Raw genomic sequence first — 14,964 nt, 5'->3', positions numbered from 1 at the left:
TTTTCAGGGTTTGGGTTCATCAGTTCAAAGGAAACGGTAATATTAGTGCATATAAGGACATTTTAGAGAATAATATGCTTCCAACTTTGTGGAAGCAGTTTGGAGAAGACCCTTTCCTGTTCCAGCATGACTGGACCCCTGTGCACAAAGCGAGCTCCATAAAGACATGGTTTGACAAGTTTGGTGTGGAGGAACTCCGGTGGCCTGCACAGAGCCTTGACCTCAACCCTCCTGAACACCTCTGGGATGAACTGAAACAAGCAAGGCCCTCTTGTCCAACATCAGTGTCTGACCTCACAAATGCTCTTTTGAGTGAATGGGCACAAATTCCCACAGAGACACTCTTGTGGAAGACCTTCCCAGAAGAGTGGAGGCTGTTACAAACGTAAAGAAGGAGGATCAACTCCATGTTAATGTCTATATATGTATTAAACTGTTAAAACATCAGGAGGTTTTGGAACCATGTCATATGTCTTTACCTGTTAACGTCCCCCACCACAGGCTCAAAAAGGCTGTCCAGCTTGATGTCTAGAACCTTTTATACCTTCAAAAAGGCCTGGAAATACAACAAGCCCCCTAAGATAGGGGCAAATACTGTCTACCTATCTAGAATAGTGGGCAGAAAAAAGTAAATCTGCAGAAAGAAAAGAAGGAATGACACCAAGTTCAGTGGGAAAAGTAACAAGGAGTCCAGAAAAGGTCAAAAGAGAGAGAGAGAGAAAGAGATGGGCCAGTAACAGACACTCCACCCGAGAAAGACAGTGCATGCTTTCTCCATTTTACAGTGGACAATGGCTTTGTTTGAGGACACAGGAATCGTCAGAATACTGACCTCTTTATTGTGCTTGGCCATTGACTTTGTGCCTGGAGGACTAAAGAATGCAGTGCGGTGGTGGAGTCTTCAGTTAGTTCTGCTGGCCTTCACCAACCAATCCAAACCATTAAGCTTTATTGATCTATGTGGGGAGCATGTATGAGTAACTGAGGAGGAAGGAAGTGACTTCATGAATGAATCAAGATTACATGGAAACCGTAAAACTGCCCAGTCGGTTGCCCGAGGGCCGAAACGTGACACGCAGGAACTGGAATTCAACACAAAGGTAAGTTTTTTATATACATTCCATTTATTTTATGTTTTATGTTTTTATTTTCAATTTGTTGTTTTATTTATTTTCATGACGGTGTGACATTTTATTTTAGATATTAATATTTTAAATGTTGTCTTTATATTTTGATTAATATTTTTGTTTATTTTATGATATTTACATATTTTTGTCAGTTTTGTCTGTGTACATATATATATATATATATATATATATATATATATATATATACATACAAAATATCTCAAATGTTTTATGAATATTTAAATATAAATAACTTTGTTTTATTACAGATTACTTTTGTTATATTTCAATTAAAAATGTATAAATATAAAATAGTGAAAATTAAAACATCTTCCAAAGAAAATAAATACAAGCTATAATAATAACAGCACTACAAAATAAGAAATAAAGTGAAACTGAAATAAAATAATAACAAAATAAAAGTAATATTATATGAAAAGACATTTTCCGTGATGGAATTTGTGAGGGATATAGAGTTATTTATATATAACTCCTCATTAAACATGTTAAATATTTAATATGTATATTATTGTTGTTATAATAATAATAATTACTATTGTTATTTTTATTAATATTGTCGCTTTTATTGTTGTTGTTGTTGTTTGTTATTTTAATAATAATAACAATAGTAATAGCAACAACCATCATAGCAGTAATGTATATATCATTTTCCTCTGTATATATTCTAAATTCCATTATTTCATATTTGTGATTCATATTTCACATTTAATACATTTCATTGTATTATTAATATTGTTATTACTGTTGTCAATCATATTATTATTGCATGTGCCACATTTCTTTTCCTTTTAATACATTTGTGTGTGTTTCAATTTATATCATTTTGTATGTATAGATTTTAATCAAATAGTCATAACTATAAATAATAATAATAATATTAATAATATTTTCATTTACAGCATTTAGCATGTTTTACATTTACTCAAAGTGTACACAGCCTAAAGCTGTGTGGGGTCTCCTGTGTCCTTGTGTGTCCTCCCTCTCAGTGGCACAGTCAGAGCAGTAAGGAGTGCCGCTGTGTTGACACTAGACTGAAACTGCAGTAATGACTCCCGTGAGCTCGGTTGCGTCACAGCACATCGGCACTTCCTCTGCTGTCTCGCTGGAGCCTGTTTGAACACATCTTTCCTCACTTCCTCAAAGTTACGGCTGGGTTTGGGTGGGCGGGGCGAGCGCAGGTGACCCATAAAGAGCTCCCTCTCTCAGCTCTTCTGTTTCAGTAGCTGTCCGCACGCCCACAATGGCAGTTGGTCTCCTATTATGGATCCTCGCCCTCTGTGGGTCACTCGCTCCCTCAGGTAAGACACTGGATACGCCTGCACCTTCGCACACAATGACCGATTGGTTTACCTGGACGCTCAGACGGCCTCACTGATTAATACTAACCCATAGATCTACCTGTCTACCCGTGTTCACTACACTCAGAACGTATTCGAGTATATGGACTCATATACACCGATCTGGCTGGGCTTCTCTTATTGGGTTTATCAGCCGGGGTGGAGCCTATCACTGTAAGCTGGACTACCTGTAGATGTACCTGATTACTTACTGAAGACTTTGACCTGTAATTCTACGGCAATTAGACGAGATCGTGCTTCGGATTTCATAACAGGCCATTTAAGCTTCACCTGTGATAGAAACAAACCAGGAGCCTGTTACTGCGTGTCATGTAAATACTGGATAAATGTGAATTTTTCAAGGTTCTCCATGGGTTCTAGCAGAGGAGACGGCTCTATATAGAACGTTGAACACTCAAAGACCCCTTTACATGAGTAAAGGGTTCTCTGCATCTGGAAAAGGTTCTTCAGACTGTGCTGTAGATGGTTCTGTATGGGACCCAAAAGGGTTCTTCTATTCATGTCAAGTTTGTAACAATGGAAGAACCTGGTTTGGTGCTATTTAGAACCCTTTTCAAAAAGGTTCTATGCAGATCTATAACACATTCTCTACAATCTTAAAAAAGATGGCTCGTCAAGGGTTCTCGTAAAAGGAAATGGTTCTACCTAGTGCCATTAATGGTCACAGAGTTGTTCTTCAGATTGATTAATAATTTAAAAAAAGGGTTCTGTATAGTATCAAAAACGGTTCTTAACCTACATTATGATGCCAAGCTGGCAAGAACAGAAGAACCCTGTTTGATGCTATATAGAACCCTTTTCCAAAAACGTTCTATGTAGAACCATCTACAGCACATTCTTTACATTCTTAAAAAAAGATGGTTCTTCAAGGGTTCTAGTAAAAGAAGTGGTTCTATATAGAACCAAGAACAGTCAAAGCCTTTTGCATAATTAAAGGGTTCATTGCATCTGGAAAGAGTTCCGATTGTGCTGCTGATGGTTCTGTATAGCACCAAAAAGGGTTCCTGCATTGTTATGATGTCAAGCTTGTAGTAATAGAAGAACCCTGTTTGGTGCTGTGTAGAAAACAAAAAAGGTTATAAACAGAACCATCTACAACATGTTCTCCACACTCTTAAAAAAATAGTTCCTCACCTCAAGCTCACTTATTTAGCAATGCTGAAAAATGGAGAAGTTTTTTAATGAATGTTTTCAACATTCGCAGAACATCAAGTAGCCTTATCTTGCAAAGCTGTTAATAGAAGGTGTGAAGGTGTGAGGGTTTCACTTCACACTGTTGCTCTGCACAAAAAATACAGACATTTGCAATCCGTCCCAGTTCAAATGACATGTTATGTAGATTTTCTAAGTGAAAATAAGTTAACAAACTTAAACAGCGACTTATTGTCACTTAGAAAATCAACACAACATGTATGGAATTATATGGAATGATGATGATGCTAAAATAGTGGTAAACTGTAACAAGCTTGACATCCTAACAGTAGAAAAGCCCTATACAGAGCCCTATTCAAAAAGGTTCCATACAGAACCATCTACAGTACAGTAGTTTCCATCAGTCAGAAGAACAATTTCACCATGTAAAGAACTATTTAGACATGCAAAGGGTTGGTTGAGTGTTCATTGTTCTATACAGCACCCTTTTCAACAACATGCAATCCTAAGAGTAATAGCTAATCGGAACTGTGCAGAACACTTGATTTCTTGATACGGTCATGTTTCAAATTTGCAGACCAACATAAAATGATTCTTACATTTCGCTGCAGCCGGAAGAAAACCTTGTACCTCCATTTTTGACGTTTTCCAGTTTTTGACATAATTTGAAAAGGCCTGTTGCCCTTCACATTGTGTGTGAATTTCATTAAGAACGGACCAAAAGAAATGGATCAAAATGACTTAGCAAAAAGTCTGGTTCCATCGACTTCCAGTAAAAGTGAAGTAGGTTTTTTCCTTCTCCTGTAAAGTTACCATCTTGGAGATACGAGGTTTTCTTCCAACCACAAAGATTTACTTGTCAGCTATTGAGACTGGTTTACAAAACTTTAGTGTGTTGCATTAAAACTGCTGTAACTGCTCTGACTGTATCTCATGCTTAAAGCAGGGTTTTATTTCAGCATTTCTACATAATTCAGTGGTTGAGATGTAAACAGAGTCGTTCAGAGTGGTTTAGTGTGAAATGGTGAATCATAGGGGCTCCGATGTCTTTACAGAGGTGGTGATGGGAACCAGGGGTCACAATGTCTACAACACAAATATAGACATTTAATTTACTATCCACAACCACCAGTGAACCCACACATGCCTTCTGAGTTTATATCTATAATGTTGATAAATTTGTGTAAAATCTGAAAAAATATGTTTTCTTTGGGGACTACTTTGCCTTATAACGCCCTGCATGTACCCCTCCACCACAAACATGTTTCAGAGAAACGTCTTTAGCCAAAACCTTAAAAACGATCCAAAAACAGTGACTCAGACATCAGGCAGTGTATTTCATGCAATAACTTTATGTGAAGGAGCTTTTAGAGGTGGACGTCTGGCTCCAATCACCACCACTTTCAACAAGGAAGCTTTCCACTGCGTACTTCACTGTGTATTCAACTTTTGTTTACTCCAATCTGACCAAGGGCCATGCCAGCAACCCACTTACCTCGGCCACCTGCTTGCAAAATATATCCGCTCGTAGAGCCGGAGCTTTCTGTTTGCTACTTTTTCATGTGTTAATAAGATGCACTAAGCTTTCTTTGTTGATGAACCCGTTCAGAGCACAGTTCCCCTCAGTGAGCACTCATTGATACGCTGTATTTCATCACACTAATGATAAACATCGACCAATGTTTCATATGAAGCTGTGTGCAAAAAGTTTTGGCGTCCCTGTCATATTCCATGTTTTATGTCGTACATGTTTTCTACAAATATCGTTTTAATGCACAATTGCTGTTTATTTGGCAAAATAAAAATGAAACCGAAAAATAAAATAAAAATGACTAAAAGGACAAAAATGACTAAAAGTGAAATAAAAATGACTAAAAGTGCATGTTACAAAGGTTACGGCTCATTTTGTAAAGTATGCCTTTCTTATTACGTCAAACTCAGCAGGGAAAATGAAGCTGTGTACTAGAAATTGCAAAAAAGCTTATTTTCACTTAGAAAAATGACAACATGAACTGTCATCATGTGTACAGGTGTATATTTCTATTCCTGCATATTCTTGTTTAAAATGCTAGTTTGTGACACAGATTGTATAGAAATGTACATATTTTCAGCTTTGCTACCTCAAGTTCTTTACAAATCAAATCAGTGCAGTGATTTTGTTGAAAAATCACTTGATTAAAGCTGATGAAAGGCCAGAAACAGCAACAATTCTGCATGGGCCTTAAAAGATTGACAGAGGTAGAGATACAGCAGCAGTTCTTGGCAATGAGGTCGAGTTGCAGCTCAGGGCTGGGCACTTTGCTTCTTTTGTTTTGCACTGGAGGTACGAGGCAAATGTAGCTAAGAAGTACACAAAGCTTACGGTCGTAATTAGCATTTTGCCTCAATCTTCACACTTGCCTAAAAGTAGAAGTAAAAATGGGTGACATTCAGGTTTCATGATGCATCATAACATTGTTTCTAGTTTTGCCTCCTACTTTGGTCCATGTTTAAACATAACAGGATGTCACAGTGTCATAAACCAGTTAAGCAAGTATATTTGAAATCACTTAACAACTCCACATGGGCAGAAATTTGAACCCAAAGCCATCCAGTTTTTATACCTTCCTTGGACCCGTGGGGTTCAAACCAGTCCCCTTCTGGGTTTGAGGCACCAAATGTCACAATCGTTTGTACTTCGGCTTTGCTTGATGACTTGATCAAATCAGGCTATGGTGGGAAACTGTTACGATTTCATATAAGCCAACCAGGTTTGACTGGCCTCTCTTCCACCTCTCTAGAACACTGTCTCAGTTAGCGACCACTTGCTTGATGAGTTATATCGACAAGGACTTCTTAAAAATAAATCAATTCCTCAATGGTTCTTGATTTGAAAGTACGGTTCTAGGAAAGCCTTTAATAGATGTAGAACCTTCACAGTAAAATCCTTAACACTTGCACATCTTATATATAAAAACAAACCATCCATTAAAAGACACTAGGTTTTGACCAAATACCACTTTACCGGTCTCAAATACTTGCCTTTCCAATTGAGTACTCGAAAATTTGTTCTTGATACCACACTTACAAACAATAATATTCACATTTTACATAATCATTTGTACACATTTACACTAAACATATTCTGGCATGACATCATGCTATGTTTATGACATACTTACGTTAATGTTATGTAGCAGGGTTCAGGAAAAAGTGCTACCACGTACTATCAACAAGAGTGTGTCTGAAATTCTGTTGGGGTCCAAAGCTTTAGCAAAAGACGAACCTTCTGAATACTAACATCACAAATGATTACTCAAGTATTCAAATTGTTCGAGAACCACTGTGTCTCTCCAAAGAACTCTTCTTGGCACCATTATCTCAAGTGTGGAAACAAAACAACATTCAACAGAGGCTGATTTCTGACAAACAAAAAAAGATTCTGTAGAAACTTGTTTGCCTATCCAGAGGCATTTTCATGGCACATCTGATAAAGAGCAAGAACAGTAGCAGCTACTGTTAATCATTTGTAATTATTAACTACATAATGCTATACCAGGGCTTGTTTTCTTCACTGCAGAAACAAAAAGTTAAACAGACATCTTTAATCTTTCACAAGACCAAGAGGAAGAAGAAACACATTTTACAGAAATAAAAGTGGAGGCCACGAGCTACAGAACTCCATCAATCGTTTGGGAAAGCAGAAATCTTTCTATGTGTCTTCTAGATTAATGAATATGGATTGGGACATAATACACCAGCTGTGATTTTTACATAAGAGCCATTATGCTCAATGTTATCTTGTTTTGTCAATCTTCAGTTACCAACTATCAGGGCATGTTTCTCAAAAACTAAAGCATTTTCTACTAAATTATCTTAATATTGGTGCCTCAAAGCAGAAATATCTGGGGTCCTAGGATGGTGGCAAGTAAAGTAGGGATGCATAATATATTGGTGGCAAACATTTTGAATTTGGAATTACTGCCAATGTTCGCGATACAGAATTTAGTATCTTGTTTTACGTTGTACACATGTAGCCATTGGTGAAGTGAATTCCCTTCTTTAGAACTTAATGGCACCACCCCACATGCAGGGTTCAATGCCCATCTGGACAGGAAAACCACTGTTATGCCAGTGCACAGGAAACACACAAAACTCACTGCCGATTGTCAGAGGATGGCCTGCAAGACTCATGCATCCTGAAAGATTCCAACAGTTTATTAGAGCCTCAAATAATGGAAAAGTGAAAAATTGTCCTGAAAAGTGAAGTTGTGGTGCATAATACATTTCTGAAATTTGCAGAAAAAAGTGATTTACATATGTAATTTGGCTTTTCGGTGCCTTATTTAACAGGTCAGTTTTCTGTATCCACAAGACTCCATTGTGCCTTTTGTAAATTTAATCTGTTTCATTAATCTACACAAAGTTAAATCACAGGAGCAAACTATATCTGTGGTGTAGTTACATCACTTCTGGCACCAACGAATTATACAGGTGCTTCTTACATGGCAGATTAATGATACACCCAAGTCCAACAATGGATGGACAAACAAAGCCAAAGGGCTTGCACTGTTGCCATACACTGCTTAAAGTGTTAACAAAGACATAAGACACCTGCAACACTAAATTAAACCAAACAGAAAGAGCAATGCAGTTCCACGCAATAGAAATGAGCTGCTACTTTGAAGCAGGCAAATGGTGATTGACGACAATCTTGAAGATGCAGAATTGCCAGAACTTTTGGTACACTAATACACTTCTTTTCTCTGCTACTTTCTGTCACAGGTAGCTACACACTTCATGGAGTCGAGGTGTATGAGGTGGTTCGACCAGTCAGAGTACATGATCTTCATAAGAGAGATTTAGAGGTAAGAGCTCCAGAAAACTAAAGGTCAATCATTACTAATATAACACTTCTACAGAAAACAATGTATTTACAGTATATGTTTCACTGAATCAATTCAAATATCCATACTCTACACATCATAAATGGTATACCTTAGGCCAAGCTTTCAGAACATCGACAAAAATCCCATTCAGACGTGAGCTTTTTTGTCATGGAGAAGGGTTATGGACAGTCTTTTTCTGAACATATATGCTGACAACATTAATTAATTAATTTACATCTATTTCTAAATGGCTCAACAAAAATGTTTTAGAACTCAGAAACTTAGAAAAAAGTTCCTTATGGTGATGCATGTTTGTTGTAACACTAGGCATTATTGCAACTCTGGAACTATGAATCATGTCTGTAGTATTGTTACAGGGTAGTAGATAAGTTATAGTAGGTAATTGCTCTAACAGCTACATGTGTATTTGTTGTTAATCACAGCCCCCATTCATGTTAGCATGTTTTTTTTTGGTATTTCCATACCAAACATAGTTCAGCTTGGCAACATTATGCAGCAGTTCTAAACAAAGACTGTTAGAATTTCTCTTTTTGTTGAATGATGTATCTCAATATTAGCTAAGCAGCAGTAGCTAAGAATGCCTTTGAGGGATGAGTGATGATTAAATCTGAACTTAATCAAATCTTGTCTTCAGTCCTCCCGCCCAGATGTGGTGAAATATGCCATGACTCTCGGTGGAAAAGAGATCGAGATGCATCTAGAGAAAAACGAGTAAGACCAACCATCTATTTTCATTGCGTCATCAAATACATTGGTTAATAGGACACAGACACATCCTGTGGTCTTGAGTCTCTGGACAAAGCTTGTATGTGCGTCTGTTGTAGTTCCTGCTTTTGCAATCATGAGCTCTCCGCTAAGCGTCATCCAAAGTCCCTAGTGCATGTAACACTGGATTTGCTGGTTCTAACTTGAACAAACTGAATCAGGTAGACTTGTGGTCTAAGTTGAAAAAAGCTAAGTAAGCTTCCCTGAGGTCTGCGCAAGAAGAGGTGGACAGAGTAGCGGTCACCAACCCTGGTCATGAAGATCTATGTTCCTGTATAGTCAAACACAATCTTCCATACCTGTTCCTGCTACATTCTTGATTGGCTGGATCAGATTGAAAGTAGATAAGGAGGGTGGCAGCCTGTTAGATGAAGGTTGGATGCTGGTCTGCAGGAAAACATATCTCCAGGAGAGGGCCACTGGTGACCACAAACGATCAATAGCAAGCATCTCATTATATATGTTCAATGATAAAACTGTTATCTGATGAAAACCTTGTGTCTCCAAGATGGTAACTTTACAGAAGAAGGAAAAAACATACTTTACTTTTAATGTAAAGCAATGGAACCAGACTTTTTGGGTCATTTCTTGTAGTCCGTTCATCATAAAATTTACATACAGTGTAAAGGACAGGCACTTTCAAATTGTCAAAACTGAAAAATGTCAAAAACAGAGATTCAAGGTTTTCCTCCAGCAGAGACAGAGCAGAAATAGATTACCATAACCACAAGGTTTGTTTCCTCCGTCCATGACCCCTCAAACTTCTGATCACAATGTTATCTTATATAGATCTTACGTAGAGCTGACATTATAACCCTGCTCTCATAATGACCGCCGGTTTTGGTCAACCATATGAAAAACATGTCTTGCAAATGAGATGGGGATGATATCCCTCTACAGAACTGTCCTCTGTTTCTGCTATTGGTATCAATATTATCCTGATATGTGGGGGTGTGAGTAATGGCCAACAAAGGCACCAATAAGGGTGAAGAATTTCCTGGAGTACAAATTGCACTAAACAAGAACTGAATTAAAATGTAATGATGTTACAGGAAGAATGTAGACAATCGTAAAAGTTTCCCTTTTAAATGGACTCAAGTGTCTTCTATTAAAACGACCTCTACAGTTTATTGAAAACATTACTGAAGTAAATGAATCTGAGTAAACTACTCACCTCTGTGCTCAAGGCTACCTTCAAATGAATGAACAAGCTTGCTGATGAATGTTTCCAGCTTCGTAGTATCCCAGTTGTGGGCTGGAGGTTAGGGAACCAGCCACATGTTTGGGAGGTCTCTGGTTTGATCCCCTGAGCCAACAGTACATAACTGAAGTGCCCTTGAGCAAGGTACCTAACCCCCAACTGCTCCCTGGGTGCCGTGGATAGGGCTGCCCACTGGTCTGGGCAAGTGTGCTCACTAGTGCGTATGTGGTGTTTCACTGCATGGATGGGTTAAATGCGGAGGTGAAATTTCACTGCTGTGGGACTAATAAGGGTCACTTTTATGGTCTGTTTTAAGTTCATCTTGTATCTGTGTTGGCGTCCACAGAGATTTATTAACCCAGGACTATACTGAGACGCATTACATGGACGATGGGACACCGGTCACAACCACACCTAACAAATTGGTAGGTGAACCCCTGTACTGGTCTTCAACTCCTTACACATTGTACCATAATTTTACCACACCAGTTATACCAAGCCATTCTTACAACATTTGCCTCATACAATATCAACTGAGGAGTTGTCAGGGCCATGTCTGAAGCCCATTTTACACTAAATGTGGTAAGAACATTGCATTACACTGCTCACTATGGCACAAAAATATGTTTTAGGTCTATTTTTATGTGTGCAGCATGCTAGCAGTTTCTAGAAATAGTACAGCATGCCATGTTCTTGCTGTAATATACAATCAACATAGCTAGTTTCAAGTCTAGTAGGTTAATGTGGTGAACGCCCATGCATCTCCTCCTCCCCTCCTTGGCAAGAGATAAAGAGCAGCAACTTTCTATCAATCTTTAAATAATTAAAATCCCAAGTTTATTAATTTACCAGGGCTTATTATTCAGTAACTACAGGGCCTTCAATGCCAACTGCTTGTGCTATTCCTAGGATATAGAAATGCATTAAAACCGTAGGCCTGCCAATGGGTGCTGGTCATTTATGTGGTTAATCACTATAAAACTAGTAAAATGATTGTGGATCTATGTATAACATGGTGGGAATACTAGCATCAGTCACTGCAGCAAGTCATCTCTTTGAAACAGTAGCAAATAGCTTGTTAACCCCTTAAATTCCCAGGCTTATTACATACTAAGGCTTATTATTCAGAAACTACAGGGACTTCAATGCAAACTGGTTACGCTATACTTAGGTTATGGAACTGTATTGAAACCTTGGGCCCAACAGTAGGTCCAGGCCATGTAAGGGGTTTTAAACATCTACGCTCAAAAGTTTTTAAAGCAATAAACAAACAATAAAGGCATTTGCTTGTAACATTAAATGTGATGTAAACAGCTCTCATGATGTGTGTTTGATGGGGTTACGGCACACCGTCGCTCTTGGTGTGAAATCAGCTTAAGCAGTTAAAACCTATATATCCAAGACTAAGACTAAGACTAATTATTTGTCCTTTTGTTCCCTCTCAATTCCCAGGATCTCTGCTACTATCAGGGGAAGATTGTGAATGACAGCGACTCAATGGTCAGCGTGAGCACTTGTGAAGGGTTACGGTATGTCATCTGACTTTCATTCTTTAATTTTGCAGTCTACCTTCTAGGACAAAATGCTTTTTGAAGAGTATTATTTGGTATTAGAAATTTCTCAATGAGTTTCAAGAGGCCTTGTCACTTGTATGTATGAGTCTTGAATTAACAAATACAAAGCACTCGCGATGTGTTCATGTTTTTAATAAAAATTACAACAAACATACTGCCATATTTGGTTAGTGGGACACATTTAGAGAGTTCTTTGGGGCAGTGCCAAAAGAAAACCACTTCCACGCAATGGAAAGATTTTTCAAGATTTCGGTATGAAATGTGAACTGACATTTTGTTTTACTGTGAAACATTTTTTTGTAGCTTCTTCAACTTTTTAATTATGCAGACATTCCTTGAAGCTACTAGAACTGTACATCCAAACCATTTAGGAATCTCTATTTTTAAGACTGTTGTTAGGAGAGTATGCACTTCCAAACTGGGTATAATTTCTGAGTACACATCCCTGGACTATCCACACATGCCTCATTTCTCTGAGATTGTACTAATTTCCAAAATGTTGCATTGCAGAGGTTATTTCCAGACAGCAGAGCAGAGGTTTCTCATTGAGCCATTGTCTGGGGATGGAGATGGCGACCACGCTGTACTGAAGTACGAGAATGTGACCAACACCCCGTCAGTGTGTGGAGTCACCAACACCAGCTGGGATGAAAACACTGGCGACTTTCCCCCTCGCCTCAGCAAATCTCGATCTCGCTTGTCTGTAAGAGTGACATTTATAAGTGAAGTTCCTCATTACACGTGTTCTTTTTAACTCTGACTAAAACAAGGCCTGGATTCCTAAGTATCTAAAAATATCTGGTCAAGAGTTGAAAATATATTTCACTATGGCAACCTCAAGAGTAGCAGGCAGGAGAGTAAAAACACAATGGGCCAGTTTCTCTGGCATGGATTAAGACTAATCTTGGGCTTAAATGCAAAAACCTACTTTAAGGATCATGTTTCCAGAGCCAAATAAAGCCTAAACCTTGACTAAAGCAGGCAGTAAAACACTGACCACTTCATTGGTTCTGAGACCTCTCCTTGGCTCTGATTGGTCTTAATCACCGAACTGTTCATTCTTCGTCAGACTGTGATTGGTCCCGATCACCAGTCTGTTTGTCCTTGACTGTGATTGGTCTTTATCACCACATTGTTTGTTCTGAGACCTCGTCAACTGCGATAGGTAATAATCTTGGTGTCCTTAGTTCTGAGATGAGACGCCCCTGACTGTGATGACCACTGGGCCCTTCATTCTGAAACCTCCACCTCACTTTGATTGACCCCAATAACTAGTGTGGTTTGTTCTGAGACCTCCCCCTTACTATGACTGACCCAGATCACTGGTGTGGTTTGTTCTGAGACCTCCCCCTGACTATGACTGACCCAAATCACCGGTGTGGTTTGTTCTGAGACCTCCCCCTTACTATGACTGACCCAGATCACTGGTGTGGTTTGTTCTGAGACCTCCCCCTGACTATGACTGACCCAAATCACCGGTGTGGTTTGTTCTGAGACCTCCCCCTTACTATGACTGACCCAGATCACTGGTGTGGTTTGTTCTGAGACCTCCCCCTTACTATGACTGACCCAAATCACTGGTGTGGTTTGTTCTGAGACCTCCCCCTGACTATGACTGACCCAAATCATCGGTGTGGTTTGTTCTGAGACCTCCCCCTTACTATGACTGACCCAGATCACTGGTGTGGTTTGTTCTGAGACCTCCCCCTTACTATGACTGACCCAGATCACTGGTGTGGTTTGTTCTGAGACCTCCCCCTTACTATGACTGACCCAGATCACTGGTGTGGTTTGTTCTGAGACCTCCCCCTGACTATGACTGACCCAAATCACCGGTGTGGTTTGTTCTGAGACCTCCCCCTTACTATGACTGACCCAGATCACTGGTGTGGTTTGTTCTGAGACCTCCCCCTGACTATGACTGACCCAAATCACCGGTGTGGTTTGTTCTGAGACCTCCCCCTTACTATGACTGACCCAGATCACTGGTGTGGTTTGTTCTGAGACCTCCCCCTTACTATGACTGACCCAAATCACTGGTGTGGTTTGTTCTGAGACCTCCCCCTGACTATGACTGACCCAAATCATCGGTGTGGTTTGTTCTGAGACCTCCCCCTTACTATGACTGACCCAGATCACTGGTGTGGTTTGTTCTGAGACCTCCCCCTTACTATGACTGACCCAGATCACTGGTGTGGTTTGTTCTGAGACCTCCCCCTTACTATGACTGACCCAGATCACTGGTGTGGTTTGTTCTGAGACCTCCCCCTGACTATGACTGACCCAAATCACCGGTGTGGTTTGTTCTGAGACCTCCCCCTTACTATGACTGACCCAGATCACTGGTGTGGTTTGTTCTGAGACCTCCCCCTGACTATGACTGACCCAAATCACCGGTGTGGTTTGTTCTGAGACCTCCCCCTTACTATGACTGACCCAGATCACTGGTGTGGTTTGTTCTGAGACCTCCCCCTTACTATGACTGACCCAAATCACTGGTGTGGTTTGTTCTGAGACCTCCCCCTGACTATGACTGACCCAAATCATCGGTGTGGTTTGTTCTGAGACCTCCCCCTTACTATGACTGACCCAGATCACTGGTGTGGTTTGTTCTGAGACCTCCCCCTGACTATGACTGACCCAAATCACCGGTGTGGTTTGTTCTGAGACCTCCCCCTTACTATGACTGACCCAAATCACCGGTGTGGTTTGTTCTGAGACCTCCCCCTTACTATGACTGACCCAGATCACTGGTGTGGTTTGTTCTGAGACCTCCCCCTGACCATGATTGACCCCAGTAACTAGTCTGGTTTGTTCTAAGACCTCCCCCTGGCTATGATTGACCCTAATTACTGGTGTGGTTTGTTCTGACCCCCT

General features: G+C 39.7%; 1 protein-coding gene across 2 annotated transcripts in view; it reads left to right on the top strand.

Annotated features, from left to right (window-relative positions):
* Window positions 1-374: 374 nt before the first annotated feature.
* adam28 (ADAM metallopeptidase domain 28) overlaps window positions 375-14,964 on the top strand; it is a 29,723-nt gene continuing 15,133 nt past the window's right edge. Inside the window, exons 1-7 of one of the 2 annotated variants that reach the window (XM_017684968.2) lie at window positions 375-1,100; window positions 2,355-2,446; window positions 8,423-8,505; window positions 9,182-9,258; window positions 10,860-10,938; window positions 11,966-12,042; window positions 12,598-12,790. In XM_017684968.2, the coding sequence (XP_017540457.1) occupies window positions 1,009-1,100; window positions 2,355-2,446; window positions 8,423-8,505; window positions 9,182-9,258; window positions 10,860-10,938; window positions 11,966-12,042; window positions 12,598-12,790 (693 nt within the window). In that variant the 5' untranslated portion in view covers window positions 375-1,008. The remainder of the gene's footprint in view (window positions 1,101-2,354; window positions 2,447-8,422; window positions 8,506-9,181; window positions 9,259-10,859; window positions 10,939-11,965; window positions 12,043-12,597; window positions 12,791-14,964) is intronic. The other variant, XM_017684967.2, reaches the window with a different exon arrangement.

Source organism: Pygocentrus nattereri, chromosome 20, assembly GCF_015220715.1.
Source record: "Pygocentrus nattereri isolate fPygNat1 chromosome 20, fPygNat1.pri, whole genome shotgun sequence".
NCBI lineage: Eukaryota > Metazoa > Chordata > Actinopteri > Characiformes > Serrasalmidae > Pygocentrus > Pygocentrus nattereri.
The sequence above is the reverse complement of the archived record's forward strand: the minus strand, read 5'-3'. Positions and strand labels throughout refer to the sequence as shown.